This window comes from Notothenia rossii (assembly GCF_949606895.1).
Source record: "Notothenia rossii genome assembly, chromosome: 10".
In the NCBI taxonomy this organism is placed as follows: Eukaryota; Metazoa; Chordata; class Actinopteri; order Perciformes; family Nototheniidae; genus Notothenia; species Notothenia rossii.
The window spans coordinates 48,966,059-48,985,310 of record NC_136908.1 but is presented as its reverse complement, the minus strand read 5'-3'; the positions used below and the strand labels follow the sequence as shown (position 1 = coordinate 48,985,310).

General features: G+C 40.9%; 1 protein-coding gene across 5 annotated transcripts in view; it reads left to right on the top strand.

Moving 5' to 3' along the window:
- The window catches only part of anks1b (ankyrin repeat and sterile alpha motif domain containing 1B), a 212,451-nt gene that overhangs the window by 167,770 nt on the left and 25,429 nt on the right, over nt 1-19,252 (top strand). For 4 of the 5 annotated variants that reach the window (XM_079654794.1, XM_079654797.1, XM_079654793.1 and 1 more), the window contains 2 exons: nt 3,836-3,934; nt 5,388-5,540. In XM_079654794.1, coding sequence (XP_079510920.1) covers nt 3,836-3,934; nt 5,388-5,540 — 252 coding nt within the window. Of the gene's footprint in view, nt 1-3,835; nt 3,935-5,387; nt 5,541-18,557; nt 18,832-19,252 lie in introns of those variants that run through there. The other variant, XM_079654796.1, reaches the window with a different exon arrangement.

The following is a 19,252-nucleotide window of genomic DNA, read 5'->3' as shown; positions in this document are numbered from 1 at the left end:
GCTGGGGAAATTCATTTGACCCAATGTTCCTTAGAGGGAGGAAACGACAATAATATATAAAATGAAATATTGTCAATATCCATGTTTCGTTAGGTGGCAACTCTAATTATCCTTATTACAGAATATATTATTCTGAAAGATACATTTGTATGAATTTCAAACTGGCACCAAGTTAGAGAGACTTAAGTAGCTGTTTCATTAATATAAAGCAAGTATGTAAACAAACTAAATGAATTTGGGTAATGGACTAAAAGTGAAGTGAGGGCAGAGGACAGATGGTGTGAATAGTAAGTAAGAGACTGGAAGCAAAATAATGAGGGAAAGACAAGTTCTTTGTCAGCAGAGCATTTGAGAATAGCAAATGAATTAGAGATGAAAGAGCAAAAGATACAGTAGGCCGAGCATAATTTGTAGTACTCTGCAAAGCCTGTTGGCGCGGATAATGGCCTCCACTACCATGTCTGAATATCAATTTTTACTCCATCTTTAGTCTTGCCTCAACCCCCTGCCTCTGTGCATGCATTTGAATTCCTGCCATCAGAGTGTTTGTGACCCACTGCTGCGATGCGTTTAAGTACTGTGGGATAACCTGCTCACCACAGGCCGTGTCATCTGCCCATCAACACTGAGGAGGATCAACACCTTTCACCAACAATAAAACAGATTGTATCAGATCTGCAAACAAAGTGTTTAGAAATGTCATTATACATTGAATGTTAGATAGAATGAAAGTGTTTGCTTCTAAAATAGAATGAAAAATTAAGGATTTTAATCACAACCACATTCAACCGTCACACAGTCAAATTAGATACAGTAGTTAGATAGATGGATGGATAATACACAATATAAAGAAAATACTGAATACATTTGAATACTAAATCACATTGGTTTCTCATACAGCATCTCTGTATAGTATGTGTATTCACTCTCTGTCCTACACGGCTTGTTGGAGCTCCTGCCTCCCCCTCCCTGTGAGCCCACTGTGCTCTGATTGGTCAGCTCGCCCACTCTGTTCTGACGAGTCCACCACCGTTACAGCGGAACATCAGCGATTATGTGTTACAATGGCGTTACTTAGCAACCAGAAAATGACACCAGTAATGACAAACAGATGAGAATGCTGCGTGGGGTCTGGGTGCCGTGTTGGCGGGACGTTGCGAGGAGCGGACAGTGTGAGCTGGGTTCATTTACTGCTTGCTGCGTGGGGTCTGCGAGACAGCGAGACATCGCGGGAAGGGGGGGTGCTGAGGGGGCTGCAGCACCCCCATCTGCGAGGCTCCACTTGCAGCCTGGATAGCACTGTGGTAATCCAGTGCCCAGGATGTAAACTGGTACCACTCAAAGCACCATTCGACACTGCGAAACACAAACTACGTTAGCAAAAATATATATTTTTTATTTTTCTCGATTAATATGAATGCGTCTGTTTGACTTGTTTCCCCTCATCCAGTAAGTGCACTTGTAAATGGCAGATATGGGACAAACATAAAGTGGAAACAGAACGTGAAAAACGGCAGCGTTGATAAGAAGACAAAAAGAACAGACATTAAAGAATTCTCTCTCTTTCCATCAGCATCCCAACAGGGAGCAATTATTCCAGCCTTTGAGTCTACGCAGTCATTAGTCCGTTGTGAAGTTGTAGCATGGTAACTCCAACGCCGCCTTTGCTCCGGGCTGTATTAATCAGCCTGGGATCTCCTCTATGCACTGCTCTCTTCTCACAGAGGCCCAGGTGTAGGTGAGGAAGGAATAAGGTTACTCAGGATGAGCCCAATAAGAGGCTGCTGCTGCCTGATGTTTGATAGTGCAGACTGGTGGAGCCCTCGGGACAACTAAGTTAAACTGAAATAGCTCAATTTAAGGGCCATTTCTGTCCAAAGTGTTTGGACTTTTTAAACTTTTAAAAGGTAAAGTTTAGAGAACCTCCTGAAATGAAACAAAAACACACATGGCAATAGAATAAGGGCAGGGAATCCTAAACCATGTGTTTGGGTTAGCATTCTGTGCATAAGGATCAATAAAGGTGAGGAAATAATTGTCTTTACTAATTACAGAATAAGTTGGTGGTTAGTTTTAAGGTTCAAATAGTTAGGTATTTAAAGTTTCTTCCCACTAAAAAAACACTGATGAATTTGAACGATGCAATATGCCAGTATGGTGAACATACTACATAACATACATACATAATACTTTAGCCACCTACTGTACATATTTGAACATCAGTTATTGTCATTATGCAACAAAGGGTTGCAAGAAGAAAATGCAGTTCTATCTTATTATTGTACACAGAAACATGACAAAAGGTTCAGTAGTAGCAGTGCAATTCCTTAAGTTTTCTTGAATATGCTGCAGCTGTCTTCATATCCACGCATCTCTTCCCTCCATGCATCAAGCTTTTCCTCTAATGATGTGCCTGCATGAAGACCCTCTCCTTCTCTCCGGGGGGGTGGGGAATGACAATGACTGATAGGTCTCAATGTCTCCCATTAGATTAATTAAAGGTGAAACTGTGGATGCTACCCTGTGTGTGTGTGTGTGTGTGTGTGTGTGTGTGTGTGTGTGTGTGTGTGTGTGTGTGTGTGTGTGTGTGTGTGTGTGTGTGTGTGTGTGTGTGTGTGTGTGTGTGTGTGTGTGTGTGTGTGTGTGTGTGTGTGTGTGTGTGTGTGTGTGTGTGTGTGTGTGTGTGTGTGTGTGTGTGTGTGTAAATGTTTATTTTTAAGCGCGTTAATTCTATTATATTAACTCCTACGAAATCAAATGAGGATTTAGTGTGGACATTTGCCTCTGCAGCACAGGTGTTTTTACCTGTGGGGGTGTTCGTGATATTCAGGCGATCATCAGGAGGGAAACACTTATTTTGAAATGGTTTCTGGGTGCCACACAAAAAGATTAAAACCACACATTTCATTCACTTTAATTTGTATATTCTCCATGAACACATTTCACCAACTTGGTGGTCATGTTTTTTTGTCTTTTTATTCATATTTGAATCACTATGTTCAAGTCTAAGACTAATGCCTACTCATTTCCTGCTGTGGCAGTGAAGTCATTAACCAATGCCATACTTCGAAAACTTGGATAAGACAGGTGAACTTCATTGGTGAAACAAATGCAATAAAGCCAGGACAGCTTTTATGATACAACATATAAGACAGTCCTCTTCTAAAATGTAACAATAATTACAATCTTAAATGTGTGGTTATTTCAATTGAGATGGTACCAGTGTTTAATCACGTTTCTTCTAATACAATACCACAAACACTCACACAAACCAGAACCCTTATAGCCATATTTTTTTGTTTTCATTTCTGTACAAATGTGCATATGTGGTGTAGTTCATCACACATTTTAATCAGTGACATTATTGCAATGAGGTACTGCAGTGCACACTCTCCAAATCAATCTGCATATAAAGTGGATTACCATTGTATGATGATTGAACTTTAAAAAAAAAACATAATGCATGATGGAATTCAGAGTGAGCTTTAAGATGTTGTTCAACTCATATGGAAATACATGGAAAAGAATGACCACTTGAACAATCTGCATTGGTGTGGTTCTTTAGGATGATTAGTTTTTATTAATAAGCCAAATGATTTGCTGATTTCACAAACCATTATAATAAAAATAAAGACTTTAAACATTGAGATGCTACCGGCTGCTGTTGGCATTGTATTCAAGTTAACGGCAAGTACTGCTATTGTATTGTGTTGTTTTTTTTTTGCCTCATCCTATGTGGAGCGATGCTTAACACACAGACAGTGTTTCGTTGTTAACTATGGGTGTAATAATGCTACATGAATCCTATCTTAGCTTCTCTCTTGTTACCCTGCAGGGTAGCAACGTGGTGGAGGACCAGGACCTGCTGGAGATCGGGATCCTCAACTCGGCCCACAGACAGCGCCTCCTGCAGGCCATCCGGCTGCTGCCCAGGGTCAGTGCTGCAGATAATGAAACATGTTGAACAATAACAGTCAGCCAATCTCCTGCTCCATCTGTGTTTTCATGTGATATCACTCTCTGGAGGTGGCTCTGCATGTTCTGAGAAATACTTTCAAAAGAGTTGGGTGATTCAGGAAAAGATGCACTGTATTTTACTGGAGATCACAGGATGCAAACTACATCAGAAACACAACAAATACTTACAGATGTATGGGGAAGCTAGCTGCTGTATGTTAGCAAAGTCAGACACTATGTGTGTGTGTGAGAGAGAGAGATAGTGAGATCAAAGCTGTGGAACCGCAGTGAGAGCAAGGAAAAGTAGTCTTCTTCAGTTTCATACTAACACCCAGAAATCTTTGATCCCCAGTCAGCACTTTCCTCCTCTCATCCCCCCTAAACTTTCCAAAACACGTTGAACTGAAAACCTTTCAACCTTTAACTTTTGTCTACCCTCACACACGGATGGGGGGTGTTTTTTTGGGGCACCATAAACTCACTGAAGCTGTTGTGGCTGTCAAAGGGAAATAAAATGAGCAATAACCCTCTGCTGCTGCAGCTATTTTCTTTTGAATAAACATGGGTCATATAGTTTTGCTCTATGTTGAAAAATGCACTTTAAAGTTCAGTGTGAGTTGCTCCCGCCTCTACGCTTCTGTACTTGGGAAGGTCTTTATAGAGTAAATATTTAATGATCCCCATGTAGAAATGAAGCTGCTGCAGCAGAATGAAGACAGAATACAAAAAAAGTTAAGTCAAGCACAGTCAAAAGTAGTGTAAATATAATTCTAACAGCTGTAAGGTTATATAAGAAATAAGTATGTAGGCTGGAATGTAGATTTCCTTTTGTACAGAGCATACAAGCTGTTCAAGGCTTCAAAGCTCCAGGTCATAGATACCAGATGGGCAGAAAGATAGCAAAACAGTTCTAACATTTCATCACAGTGTCTCCTATATTTCTATGAGAACATGGAAGAAAACACATTTTATGTCCCTAAAGAAGTGAGACTTGAGAGATATCAAGACCTATGCTCAGTTAGGGCTGCTCAATTAATCGTATTTTAATCGCATTTACGATCATGGCTTGCAACGCTTACGAAAACAACGTAATCGAAATAAAACGATTATTTTTTTATAATTATTATTAATTAAAAAAAAAAAATGTTTTAATTGGTTTTTCAGTTGAATTATACTTAACTTTCAGGGTAATCAACTGTTAAAAACATACTGTTCAAAAAAAATGTTCTCCAATAAATTGATGTTTTCAAAGTAAATGGATAATCGTTTTTAATCATCGTGATATCAATTATTGACCCAAATAATCGAGATTATGATTTTTGCCATAATCGAGCAGCCCTATGCTCAGTTATCTGTGCAGTCCTTAAAAGAACTGCTGAAAAGTAATGAAAAGGTTACCTTCAAAGATCCCTTTTCTGTCTGTCCTGAAGGTGCGACCTGTCGGCTACGATGGCAACAACCCCACGTCTGTGGCCGAGTGGCTGGAGTCTCTGGAGCTCGGCGACTACACCAAGTCCTTCCTCATCAACGGCTACACCTCCATGGAGCTGGTGAAGAAGATCTGGGAGATCGAGCTCATCAATGTAAGTCACATGATCACTCTCACATCCTGCTGCTGTGTGTCCTCCTGAAAGGGTTGATTATAAAAGAATGTCAAGTTAAAGGATGGTTATTTTCTTCTTATTGACAACAAATCCCATGTGAAGACCAAAGTCTTGTCTATTTATCCACATCCTGACTGATCTTTTTTGAAAATCAAAAACTCTATCACTTTAACATCTTCATTAGAGAGTGATACGTTTGAAGTTGAGTGCTACAGACAGGGAAGGGAAGGAGTGAGAGACGGACTGACACATTGTTAGTTTTTGCCTTTTCATTGGCTTTGTTCCTGATGACCGTAACACCATCGTCTTCCTTTAAAAGACACATTCTTCCCAACAGAAGGTTTACACTCACGTATTCTATCTTGACACAAGTAATTCCTCTCACTTAAAATAAATCTGTGTGTGTGAAATGTCTCCCTAGTAGACATATGTTAACTCCACCTTTAAACAGTGCACAACATGTCTCAGCTGAAATAATGTGTGCTGATAGAGATCAGGCAGCAGCTGGATGCTTGCTGCTCCTCTGTCCTAATCTCTCACCTAAGTGACAGATTCCATTTGTTTCCCCTGCTCAATCAATTGCTCTGGAGCCCCATATATCATCAGAAGCTCAGGCTTTGTCCTTTGGCTTTTTATCTAAAACAAGTATGGAGTGAATGTGAGAGTTCCTTCTGAGGGAAAGGCTGCAGAGCCGTACTGAGTGTGCAGAATACCCATTTCTCCTCGTTACGGTGCAATGCGTGTTCCGATTGCAAACAGGAAGGAGGTGCATTGTTACTGTTATATCTTCACATTCATTCAAAACGTTCCCTATTTGACCTCTTGTCCTAACAGCTCTTCGTCTTGTAGAAGTTTAACGTTTGCATTAATAAAGAGCAGGCAGAGAGTGTGCTGCAGTTCTCCCTTGATTTCATTCTCTTTTTCTGTTAGTATGAGGTACGTTGGCTGATAATAAGATTTTACGTCTGAGCTCCGATGTTGTCACAAGTAGTGCAGGTTTAATGATTCAATTTTTAGCAACATAAAATCTTCAGAAGAGATGGGATTTGCTTCAGATCTCATCTCTTCTTTGATGCTCTGAGTGTAACGAAATCATACTCGATTGCAGAGGACGCCTGCCTGGCTGATTTCAATAAGAGAGCGAGGGGGGGGGGGGGGGGGTTCTTTCCCAGCGGAGGATAAAGTGATAAAGTGATGAGTGATCAGCTGGAGGAGGTGGAGAGGGAGTTATATAAGCATGTGGGATGCAAGATGTTACCCAGTGCTGGGGTTACCGCCCACATGCTGGTGTGTGTGTGTGTGTGTGTGTGTGTGTGTGTGTGTGTGTGTGTGTGTGTGTGTGTGTGTGTGTGTGTGTGTGTGTGTGTGTGTGTGTGTGTGTGTGTGTGTGTGTGTGTGTGTGTGTGTGTGTGTGTGTGTGTGTGTGTGTGTGTGTGTGTGTGTGTGTGTGTGTGTGTGTGTGTGTGTGTGTGTGTGTGTGTGTGTGTGTGTGTGTTTCTGGATGCATATGTGAGAAAGAGAAAGTGTTAATACATGCTTTTGTTTATGCTTCTGTTTTTAAAATGACCATTATTGATACAAAAGCCAGACTATATATCAATCTTCTTTCTTTTATGGAAAAGCGTGAGTCTCGACAATGTCAAATGAAACATATTTACACTACATACTGCTCAATGTACTTTTATTTAGACCTGTGTGAGCATGTTTGGAAAAACATTGTATAACATAAGATTTCAGTTTATATAAAGAATGCACAGGTTAGTGAAGCTGCAGTACTGAGTGCAGCCACAAGAGGCTGCACAAGTACACATAACGCTCACACACTTACCTGTGGGCAACACATTGGATTTATCTCCACCAACACACAGTTTTAATGCGTCACATTTATTCAGAAGGCTTATTTACATCAGCAGTTCCTGGGCAGTTTAATGTTTAAAAAAAAACATTGAAGATATTCAAAACACGGTCAAAGAATCAGAGTGTGTGTAGTGTATTCACTCAAGTGGATCTTTATCTGTCGTGTGCGTGCGTGCGTGCGTGTGTGTGTGTGTGTGTGTGTGTGTGTGTGTGTGTGTGTGTGTGTGTGTGTGTGTGTGTGTGTGTGTGTGTGTGTGTGTGTGTGTGTGTGTGTGTGTGTGTGTGTGTGTGTGTGTGTGTGTGTGTGTGTGTGTGTGTGTGTGTGTGTGTGTGTGTGTGTGCGTGTGTTCTGCTGCGCCTCTGCAGCGCCTCTGCAGCAGTCACTGAAACAGGCTCTGGGGAACTGGAGAGGTCACTGCTGTACCTGAGCGAGGTGTGTTTGCGTGTGTGAACAGATATATTGTTGCAGGAGAATACAATAGAGTTATGTAAGGATGGACATATAGATGTAAGAGAAATTATGGGATGAAAAGAGGGACAGAAAATAGGTTGATGTGTCTTTTTAAGTAGACATTTATTACATGGAGCGTTTTATTATATAGGGATACAGTGCAGATACAGGCGTGGTTGTGCCCTTTTACTGGGACTTATATCCACACCTTTTAATCCTGCCCGTTGGACAGAGACTTTACACTTTATTCAAATGTGTTGTACACTGCATTCCTTCATGTTTGTGTGATAACTTTATTGCTGGCTTTTGTTTTAACCTCATAATAAGTTTGGCCTTCCTGTAGGTTTGTTTAATACCTGAACCACGGTCCCCAGATCTCAGGACTTGAGTCGCATTGCACAGATTTAATATCAGTGATAGAAATGATGGCTAAAACTTTAATACACTTTTTAATATATCCAAATGATCATTTCACATCTGTTTTATTGCAAAAGGAACTATGCCAACAATAGTTCAATATCCTAGAATAATGTGTACATAATTACATTTAGTCTAAACTTTTACTGATGGGACAGTTTTGACATTTCAGTAAAACGTTTATTTTTGTATTTTAGAGTTGGAATTAAAAGTCTTAAGATCTGAAATGAAAACACATCAAATGAAACATTCTATCTTTAAATTATTCAACTAACATTAAAAAGATTTAAGAAGTCATTATTAGAAATGAATGAGTACTGTAATGTTCACATACTGCTGTAATTGGATTTTTTTAAATGATGCTAACATTAAAACTAATGACAGTCTGCTGGATGTACTTAGCCAAATTGCATTCACCTATATTGCTACCTTTGACAGTGGCAATGGCAATTAATAGTTAGTTAATTTATGCAGTTAACTATGAGAAATGTAGTGGTTACTATTGTACAAATGAGAATCTTCTTGCTTTCCCTCAAATCCGACGACACTAACGAAGTTCTGTTCATGGCAGCAGTTTTGAACGTCTCTGTCTTCAGGGAGCTGCTGTTTGAGCTGCTTTGTGCCCTTAATTTCCCCCTGAACCCAAACCAATTTAGAGGGCTGTGTCAAACTTGAGAATGTATTATTAATAAGACATTAAAAGTCTGTCAAGCTGCTTTTAATATCACGAGTCTCTTGGTAGAATCTGTCAGCTGTCGCAACAATAATGTCCTGCCATAATCTCTACTTCATAAAGCTTCAGGCCTCAAACTCGGCTGAGAGGAGGCTTGTTTGGGAACCTAGCTGGATCTGAATGACTTAAATTACTTTTTGAAATGTCATTGATTGACATGAACATTTAACTCCATTCACACTGGCTCCATTTATACTTTATACAGGCTGCACAGTTAATGAGAACAGTTTACAAAAATGTAATTAAGATTTCCATAAAATTCCTAAAATAAGTTTTCATTAACTTTCCTTTTTCACTAGTAATTTAAAGTCTTTAAAATGATAACAGTTTTAGCCAGACAAAGAACAGAAATCCTTTTATTTGTTCCACAGCAAGGAAATAATTGTTAAAGCAAAGTGAACTAACATATTTAATAAAGAGGTTGGCAAAAATCAAGTAGACATCCAAGGTATACAAATGTGCTGGTTATCCAAAATATTAATAAAACTAGAAAGAAAGTGAAGTAGCAGCCACTATTAAGATGAATGATTTAGAAAAAGTATTGTTATTTGACAACAGTTGTAAGAGCCATTTAGGCACAATTATGGTTTGGTGAGCCAATTGAATATTCTTTAATTTAACTTAAATACGCTGAATAACTATGAATTATTATTATACTGTTTTTGTAATGTTTTATCTTGCTTATGAACAGCTCTAGTTTTATGTTTTGTTATTATTTATAGAAAGCAAACTGTAGTAGCGTGCTCAGGTATAAAGGACGCTACCAGCGTGACACAGCAGGAAGTCTATAGAGAAAGTTGGAAAAAGTTTTTGACCACACATATCCGTACGACTGGGATTTGGTTTGTTTATATGTTTAAATGCCGTGCAAAGGTTGCATGTCGGCATTGGGCCACCAGCTGATCCATTGAACCTCCTAATGAAGCACTTGAATGGAACGAGCAAGGTATTTGGATTTCTTGAACATACGCGAGTCAATACTCCTCCTAGACTAAGTGGCCTTTGAACATTCCTTTGTTGGACAATTGGCCACTAATAACAGTGTTGTTACACTGTTAAGTTGTGAGGGTTGTGAGGGTATATTCAGCAGTAAAGACATGTGCTGCATATTAATGACATTGACATTTACAACAAGGATAGTGAAAGTATACTTAAGTAAATATTATACAGTGGGGCAAAAAAGTATTTAGTCATCCACCAATTGTGCAAGTTCTCCCACTTAAAAAGATGAGAGGCTTGTAATGTTAATCCTAGGAATACCTCAACTATGAGAGACAAAATGAGAAGAAAGAAAATCCAGAAAATCACATTGTCTGATTTTTAAAGAATTTATTTGCAAATTATGGTGGAAAATAAGTATTTGGTCACCTACAAACAAACAATATTTCTGGCTCTCACAGACTTGTAACTTCTTCTTTAAGAGCCTCCTCTGTCCTCCACTTGTTAACTGTATTAATGGCACCTGTTTGAACTCGTTATCAGTATAAAAGACACCTGTCCACAACCTCAAACAGTCACACTCCAAACTCCACTATGGCCAAGACCAAAGAGCTGTCAAAGGACACCAGAAACAACATTGTAGACCTGCACCAGGCTGAGAAGACTGAATCTGCAATAGGTAAGCAGCTTGGTGTGAAGAAATCAACTGTTGGAGCAATTATTAGAAAATGGAAGACATACAAGACCACTGATAATCTCCCTCGATCTGGGGCTCCACGCAAGATCTCACCCCGTGGGGTCAAAATGATCACAAGAACGGTGAGCAAAAATCCCAGAATCACACGGTGGGACCTAGTCAATGACCTGCAGAGAGCTGGGACCAAAGTAACAAAGGCTACCATCAGTAACACACTACGCCGCCAGGGACTCAAATCCTGCAGTGCCAGACGTGTCCCCCTGCTTAAGCCAGTACATGTCCTGGCCCGTCGGAAGTTTGCTAGAGAGCATTTAGATGATCCAGAAGAGGATTGGGAGAATGTCATATGGTCAGATGAAACCAAAATATAACTTTTTGGTAAAAACTCAACTAGACGTGTTTGGAGGAGAAAGAATGCTGAGTTGCATCCAAAGAACACCATACCTACTGTGAAACATGGGGGTGAAAACATCATGCTTTGGGACTGTTTATCTGCAAAGGGACCAGGACGACTGATCCGTGTAAAGGAAGAATGAATGGGGCCATGTATCGTGAGATTTTGAGTGACAACCTCCTTCCATCAGCAAGGGCATTGAAGATGAAACGTGGCTGGGTCTTTCAGCATGACAATGATCCCAAACACACCGCCCGGGCAACGAAGGAGTGGCTTCGTAAGAAACATTTCAAGGTCCTGGAGTGGCCTAGCCAGTCTCCAGATCTCAACCCCATAGAAAATCTTTGGAGGGAGTTGAAAGTCCGTGTTGCCCAGCGACAGCCCCAAAACATAACTGCTCTAGAGGAGATCTGCATGGAGGAATGGGCCAAAATACCAGCAACAGTGTGTGAAAACCTTGTAAAGACTTACAGAAAACATTTGACCTCTGTCATTGCCAACAAAGGGTATAAAACAAAGTATTGAGATGAACTTTTGTTATTGACCAAATACTTATTTTCCACCATAATTTGCAAATAAATTCTTTAAAAATCAGACAATGAGATTTTCTGGATTTTTTTTTTCTCATTTTGTTTCTCATAGCTGAGGTATACATAGGATGAAAATTACAGGCTTCTCTCATCTTTTTAAGTGGGAGAACTTGCACAATTGGGGGCTGACTAAATACTTTTTTGCCCCACTGTAAATAGAAAAAGTAAATACATTAAAGAGGAACATTAAAGGTGGGGTAGGTAATTTTGGAGAAACCAGCTCCAGTGCGCTAGAATTTGAAAATACACAACCGGAAAAAATCTGCCACTTCCTTACAGAGCCCCTCCTCCAACACACACGAACGCACACATGACCGATGAGGGCACGAGATAAGTTTGTGCACAGATGGAAGGCTGACAGGCAGGTAGGCCATCCAGTTACTTTAGCCGGGCCGGCTCAGATGATTGGTCGTGCTTTTTACAGTACCACGGCTTCCACAGATGACATGTTTTTATGGATTTCTTAAGATATTCATTGCTATCGGGATGTGAAGAGCATTCCATGGAATATAACAAAAAGTGTATCTCGAGCCGGTTTCTCAAACTTACCTACCCCACCTTTAACCACCTGATAAGGCTTGTTTTGCCAAAAATACGCTTTTTACATTTGTATTTGTAATAGTTTAGTGGTCTGTTTCTTTAACCAACAGGAGGTAAATGAACTCCTCATATACATATTCCTCCCCCTGCAGTGCGGTGAGCTGCTCACATCACGTATCAGTCCACACGGTGGAGCTGCTGCCTCTCTCTGCAGCCAGACCTCGTTCTGAGGAGCAAAAAGTACAAAACAACTGCGTCAAAGCTGTAAATTGCTCTCATTTCAAGTGAGTCCTCAGAGAGCGCAGAGTGAAGCAATTAGAAATGGATTTCGTTTTGGAAAGCCACGTTGACGGCGGTGGAGTGCAGATCGTTTCTGGTCCTCTAGGATCAATTCCCCTAATGTTCTCCAGATGAGTGGACCCTCATATCACAGAAGAGGGGCCTTCAAATGTGTGTGTGTGTGTGTGTGTGTGTGTGTGTGTGTGTGTGTGTGTGTGTGTGTGTGTGTGTGTGTGTGTGTGTGTGTGTGTGTGTGTGTGTGTGTGTGTGTGTGTGTGTGTGTGTGTGTGTGTGTGTGTGTGTGTGTGTGTGTGTGTGTGTGTGTGTGTGTGTGTGAGAAAATCGTCCTGTGACACTCTTGATTTTGCCATAGTGATTTATGTCAAAGTTAAGATGGTTAATATATAAATGAACCAGATGATTTGGGCTTATAGGGGTCATATCACACAATGTAATGTTCATCGTGTTAAATCCTGCCAGTACAGCGCTGCTGTGAAAAAGTTCTGATAATTCATTTGAAACATTGCCGGCAATAGTCTTATTCAATACTTCACAACCTTATTGTCTAATATCGTGTAAATCACTTTTTACTTGAAACACCTTAACACTTAAACTTTTTATACATAAAAAAGTTTAAGTATTTAAATATCAAATTATTAATAGTTATAATTCATTTAATTTGAATCATCACATTATTAGACCATAATTAAGGACACTTCTATAGCAGTAATATTTATTTACTCATAGTCGGAAGAAGTATTTTGATTATGCTTAAGTGAAAACTCAAGGTCAAGGTTTTACATACCTAGGTAAACTGCAACAAATAGAGTATGACAATTACAGGTATATGTAGTCAAATCTAAAGTGTGTCACCCTGAAATGTAGTGAACTTGGAGTATGAATTATCAAAAATAGAAATACTCAAAGTACAAGGGCCTAAATATTGTACTAGCGTAGTACTTAGTTACTTTTCACCACTGTATTTCCTGTCTTTTCGATCCTTGCGTAACCTTTTCTTTGCTTCTTCATATGTTGCATGTGAAGGCCTGTCAGTGTGTGTGTGTGTGTGTGTGTGTGTGTGTGTGTGTGTGTGTGTGTGTGTGTGTGTGTGTGTGTGTGTGTGTGTGTGTGTGTGTGTGTGTGTGTGTGTGTGTGTGTGTGTGTACGTGTGTGTGATTCACCTGCACGACCTGACTTGTCCTTGCATTCCCCACTATTATAACAACATGTCGGTTTAGGAGGTATTCACACTCAATTCTGGGAATGTGTTCTGAAAACCCAAAAATGACTAACACTGCGTGTGTGTGTGTGTGTGTGTGTGTGTGTGTGTGTGTGTGTGTGTGTGTGTCTGTGCGCGGGTCCAAAATAAATTGAGGACAGTCATGAGAGTTCAGCCTCTCAGCTACTGCTTGTACTCCGTTGCCATGACGGCTACTAGTTACCATAGAGACTAGAGATATGTGCACTTGGTATAAATGAAATGTGTTTATGTGTGTGTACTGGATTGCCTTTTCCAAATACCTTTATTTGTGTGTGGGTGCGTGCATGTGTGTTTTTGTGTGTGTTCCTGTGCTTATCACCTTCTTTGTCACCTCTCCAAATGCACAGATTGTCTCACATCCCAGCACCAGATGGTTCCTGCCTTCGTTAGACACTGCAGGATTAAACTCTATACATCATACCATCAGACCTACACACACACTCATACACACACTTCCCTTAGTTAGTCTACTTGATGCACTGATTAATGTGTTTTCTCACCAAATTAGGCGTTAACATGTGAGAGGTATGCAGGTATCGCAGCTGTAACACAATCCTGTGCTGCACATTTTCAGAGTGTTTCACTGTGCAGAATAGATACAGTACTCGTACAGTACGTGTTAGAAGCAGTGAGTAGTAGTTTTGGTGTGGGAGTATTCGCCTCAGGACTGCAGTGTACTTCACCGTCCTTGCCTGCTGATATCGCTCTACTGAAGCCTTATTTGGCGATTGTACTTCCTGTTGTAGCTCTCTCCGTGCTGGAGATAGTGTGGGAGGTATCGGGAGATAATGTGTGTGACCCCGGAGCACACCTTGAACCTGTGGCCCGGTACTGCTGCACATCATCAAGATCTGTTTCCTGAAGATGGACTGATAATGTTTTGTATTTAAATGTATATGAAATTAGGAGTTTGGCTCATGGTTTACATCAAATATCAGCTTCCTTCTTCGTTTCAGTAATACCGGAACATAATACTTACAGTCACTTAAGCAATAACCTTTACAGATATTATGCAATAGTGGCTTTTGAGGAGGTTAATTAAGATTAACTGGCCTTTAAAAACAAATGTTATGAGTTCAATATATATTGGCTGCCAACGCTCAAGACATTTGAGTGGTTTTCCTTTAAATGTCCCATGTCATGCTTTTCCGGTTATTACCCGTCGCCTTGTGTGTTATGTAGCTTTTATGCATGTAAACGGTCTGCAGAGTCACAAACCCTCATAGTACACCCTGTAGCGAGTAAAACTCTAACACAGAAAAGACCTGTCTATGCTGCCCCAGAACGCCTCGTTGGAGATTTCTTTTTCCATTTTCTTTCCCCTGAGTATAGTGACGTGACCATACCCAGGTCCAAATGGACCAATCCGTGGAGCTCCTCACACACACACACTCACTCAGCCTTATCTTTTCTCAGCCGCGGCTCCATGGATCTCCACTCGCAGTTCGCCAGACACTCACGTGTGTGTGCTCAGGCTGAGTTCCGCGGTGTCTCGCTGACCCCACACAGCAACCAGGAAACGACATCAGTAATACATCTCACACTGTCCGCTCCTCGAGCCTCAAAGGGCGGGGCAGCGAGCCCCGCAGCGTCCCGCCAACAGGGCACCCAGGCCCCACGCAGCATTCTCATCTGTTTGTCATTACTGGTGTCCTTTTCTGGTTGCTAACAAACGTCATTGTAACACATAGCACACATCAGAGCACAGTGGGCTCATAGGGAGGGAGGGCGGGGGGCAAGAGCTCCAACAAGCCGTGTAGGACAGAGAGTGAATACACATACGATACAGAGATGCTGCATGAGAAACCAATGTGAGTTTGGAACATTGAACAATGTAAATCTATTCTAGTAGACCTCAACAATGGAACTATGATCAGTAGAAATGGCAATGGGACCTTTAAATGTTTAAAACGCTGTTTTTAAGGTCAACAATACATTTTGAAGCCTATTCATGACGCCAGCTACTACAATTTCCTGGCAACTGGCTGAAAGTGTGATGTAAATCTTTTGATGTGATCAAACCCTCCTAAAGCAGCTACTAAACAGGCTTTGAGATGTAGAAATTTGAGTGCATTTGTGAATTATTACAAATACCAAAGGTATGAATTAATATCTACATAGTGGTTGAATGCTGTTTCTAGGAGAGGAGGCAGTAAGCATGAGTCATGCACTATCTTTAGGTTTTTTTCTGGATCACATAAGTAGACTTGTAAAAGACAGAAATAGGCAGAATGACGTTGAGTGTTGTGGGTTGGATTTCACGGATGCAAATATATACTCTCATACATAAACATATACACAGTGTGGTCCCATTTGTGTCCTGTTTTCACTTCAATGATCTTTCAACAGCGGCCGTGAGTTGGTCAGGTTTCAAATACGTTTAATTTCTTCCCCTGATTAGGGTGGTTTTGGGGCGAGAATATCCTGCACGTCAGGGCTCGAGCTTAAGGACGTCCCGTCGTCCCGGGGCCGAAAAAAATAGTGTCAGGGAGGATAAAAAATAATTTTGGGACGAATTTGGGACGAGAGTTCAAATAAAGATATCCTGCTAACTCTACTACAAACGCAGATGAAAATGAAATCGACTGCACGTTGTGTGTAGCACACAGTTATTAAACCTCCTTGTCAACATAAACACACAAAACATTTAGCAACCCGCGAAACACACACACACACACACACACACACACACACACACACACACACACACACACACACACACACACACACACACACACACACACACACACACACACACACACACACACAGTACGTAAACTGTGCCCATGGCTGTCAGCCAGCCGCACAGCTGGCTGTGCCCGCGAATTCCTGGTCCGCAAATTCGCGGGTCTATCTACAGTAGGCTATGTACTGAGTGTGTGTATTTCGCGGGTTGAGTGATGTAAAAATGACAATGGTATCCCGTGGAGGAATTCTGAAATGTTTTACCGTTACATCACAAAAACGCACAGCAGAACCAGACCCTGGAGCGCCGGCCTCTTTATTTACTTACTCCTCTTCATAATAAGGCTGAGATGAGAACCCTCCATCGTATTTAGTCCTTAGCAATATGCTGCGCCTCTCCCCATGTATGGATGGGTACCGAGCCCCGGTATTAAATGGGCTCCGCCCGGGCCGGAATTATTAAAGACAGTGGTAACGTTAAGCTCCGACGTTATCTGACTTTTTATCGGTACTGCAGACATTTAAAAAATATATGTCATATGTAGTCTTGCTACATAAACATTATATCGCAGTTTTAGTTTATCCAACTCCGTTTCTAATATGCAATAAGACTACAACATGCGTCTATGATGTATTTTCGAGCTTTCCAATCCAGACGAGATCTCTCTCTCCCGTCTGTGTGCGAGGGGGCGGGGCAGTTTGTAAAGGTCTCCTGACTGTGTTACAGACTGTCCTCCTAGTGGTTACTCTGGGTTCTGTCTTCAGGACAGAGTGTTGGATTTTTTTGTTAATTGGATGGGACTTGATTTGATTCAATATTAGAGTAATTTTCTCGTTTGTGTGTTTGTTTAAATATATTTGGCCTTTGTTCATGTGATTGACTGATTTACTCAAATAAAAAGGTTGATGAATTATCATCTAATGATTTGTATGATGTTTTATTTATGTTAAAGGTCACTTTGAATGATTTTAACTAATGATAAGTAGTAGAAAAACTAATATTTTAAATTCGAGACGGTCCACATTAATTTCGGGACGGCTTAGATTGTATTTCGGGACGGTTCCGGGAGGATGGTGAAAAAAGTTAGTCGAGAGCCCTGCTGCACGTACTGGTGTTACGCAAGCTGCCCCATTGACGATGTTTTCTGAAGAACATGAAGCCTTGAGGAACATTGCAAAAGAGAAATTAGGATCAGATAAAGGGGACTTCCTCTGCTCTGACCTATGTTCTACCAAAAGTCCAAACTTGTCTGCAGCTGTGGTGAAGACAGATTATCAGACCCTGAAATGAAGGAGTTGTTCTTAACGTCAAAAGGGGTCCTGAAACTAAAAGTCCAATTCATTTTCTACAAACACAATGTAAGGTGACTTTCAGTTGGAGCGTTTCCAGGCTTGGATGGGTTTCAAGCTCCATAACTCTCAGTTTAATCATCAATACAAAGGATGAGCAGCTGCGTCAGACAATATGTGGTTCTTTGATAAGATATTACAGGTACAAGCTTGTGTACATAGAAATGTGAGGAGAGGAATCAGCTCTTCCTGAGATCATTCTGAAAGCTGAATCACATTTGGTGATTTGGTCTATTTTGAATTAATTCAATGACTATGGTGATTTGTTTTGTGCCAAATTGCATTGTTTCTCCATAGCAACATCGGCGAACGATGAAATGTGCTTTTTATTTTTCAAGCATTGCGCATACCAATCTGACTCACACTACAAACCCCGCTGACGATCAGTGATGAGGTATTTAAAGAAATAGTTTGACATAGGAAATATGCTCATTTATTTTTTTGAAGGACGAAGCTTAGATTAAAATAAAGATTGAAATCAGCTAGCTGTAAAAAATGTAAATATCTATTTACATTAATGATAAAAAGCCTGTTAATAGTTTACGTTTGGAACTTAATTGTGACTACTTACTGTTTGAAACGTCTCTACTCAATGCTTTACGCAAACAAACACATTTACTCTCCTTGTGAACCAGCATGAGCTTGTCTCCGTATGGGCCCAGCGTCTCCATAGTGACGAGATGGAGAGGAGGAGGGGGGGAGGGGGTAATGTAAACTGGGTAGAGGGAGAGCAGAGGGAGAGCAGAGAGAGAGAGAGAGAGAGAGAGAGAGCTCAGGCAGAGACATGTAGGAGATGTAGTCTGGATGCCGCAAGCTGAAGAAAGAGGAGGAGTTGTTGAGCGCTGGAAATCTGCAGAGTGCGAGTGAGAGGGGGAGACAAAAGCTGGTGGTGAGGAGGCGAGGAGTAAAGCTAGGAGGAAAAACACAAGAGAAGAAGAAGAGAAGGAAACGCACTTGTTTTGGACGGTAACAAATAGCAACAGCAAGAAGAGAAGCGTGTGAGAAAATAAAACAGAAGGACACAGAGGAGCAAACTGAAGAAGACGTTTCATTTGGAATAAGTCCACCTGAAGAGAGGTAGGTGCTGAAACACAGGACAGGAGTGATGAAGAAACAGTGATATTTGTTTAAACTAGGAAGAGAAATGGATACGATGTTAAGCGGAGATTCTCTTGTTCCTCCCTTGCTGTTTTATTCATACATCTTTCATCCTCGGCGATGCTGAGGTGATTACAGCATCTGAATGGCTTTCACGCTGCACAATCTACACCGCTGACTAAGCACATTCACTGGATGTGTGACTGCGTGCGCTCGGGCTAAATGTTTCTGAGTCCTCGAGCCACCTGAGAGAACGGGCTCTGTGTCGATGCAATAAAGCATCAATCGTGCTTTGGAAAAACTTCAGTTATAACAAGAACGCAAGTCATATCTCTCCTTCTGGTCACTGATGATGAATGCTTATACATTCAAATCATCTTACCTTCCTCAGTAGCGTAAG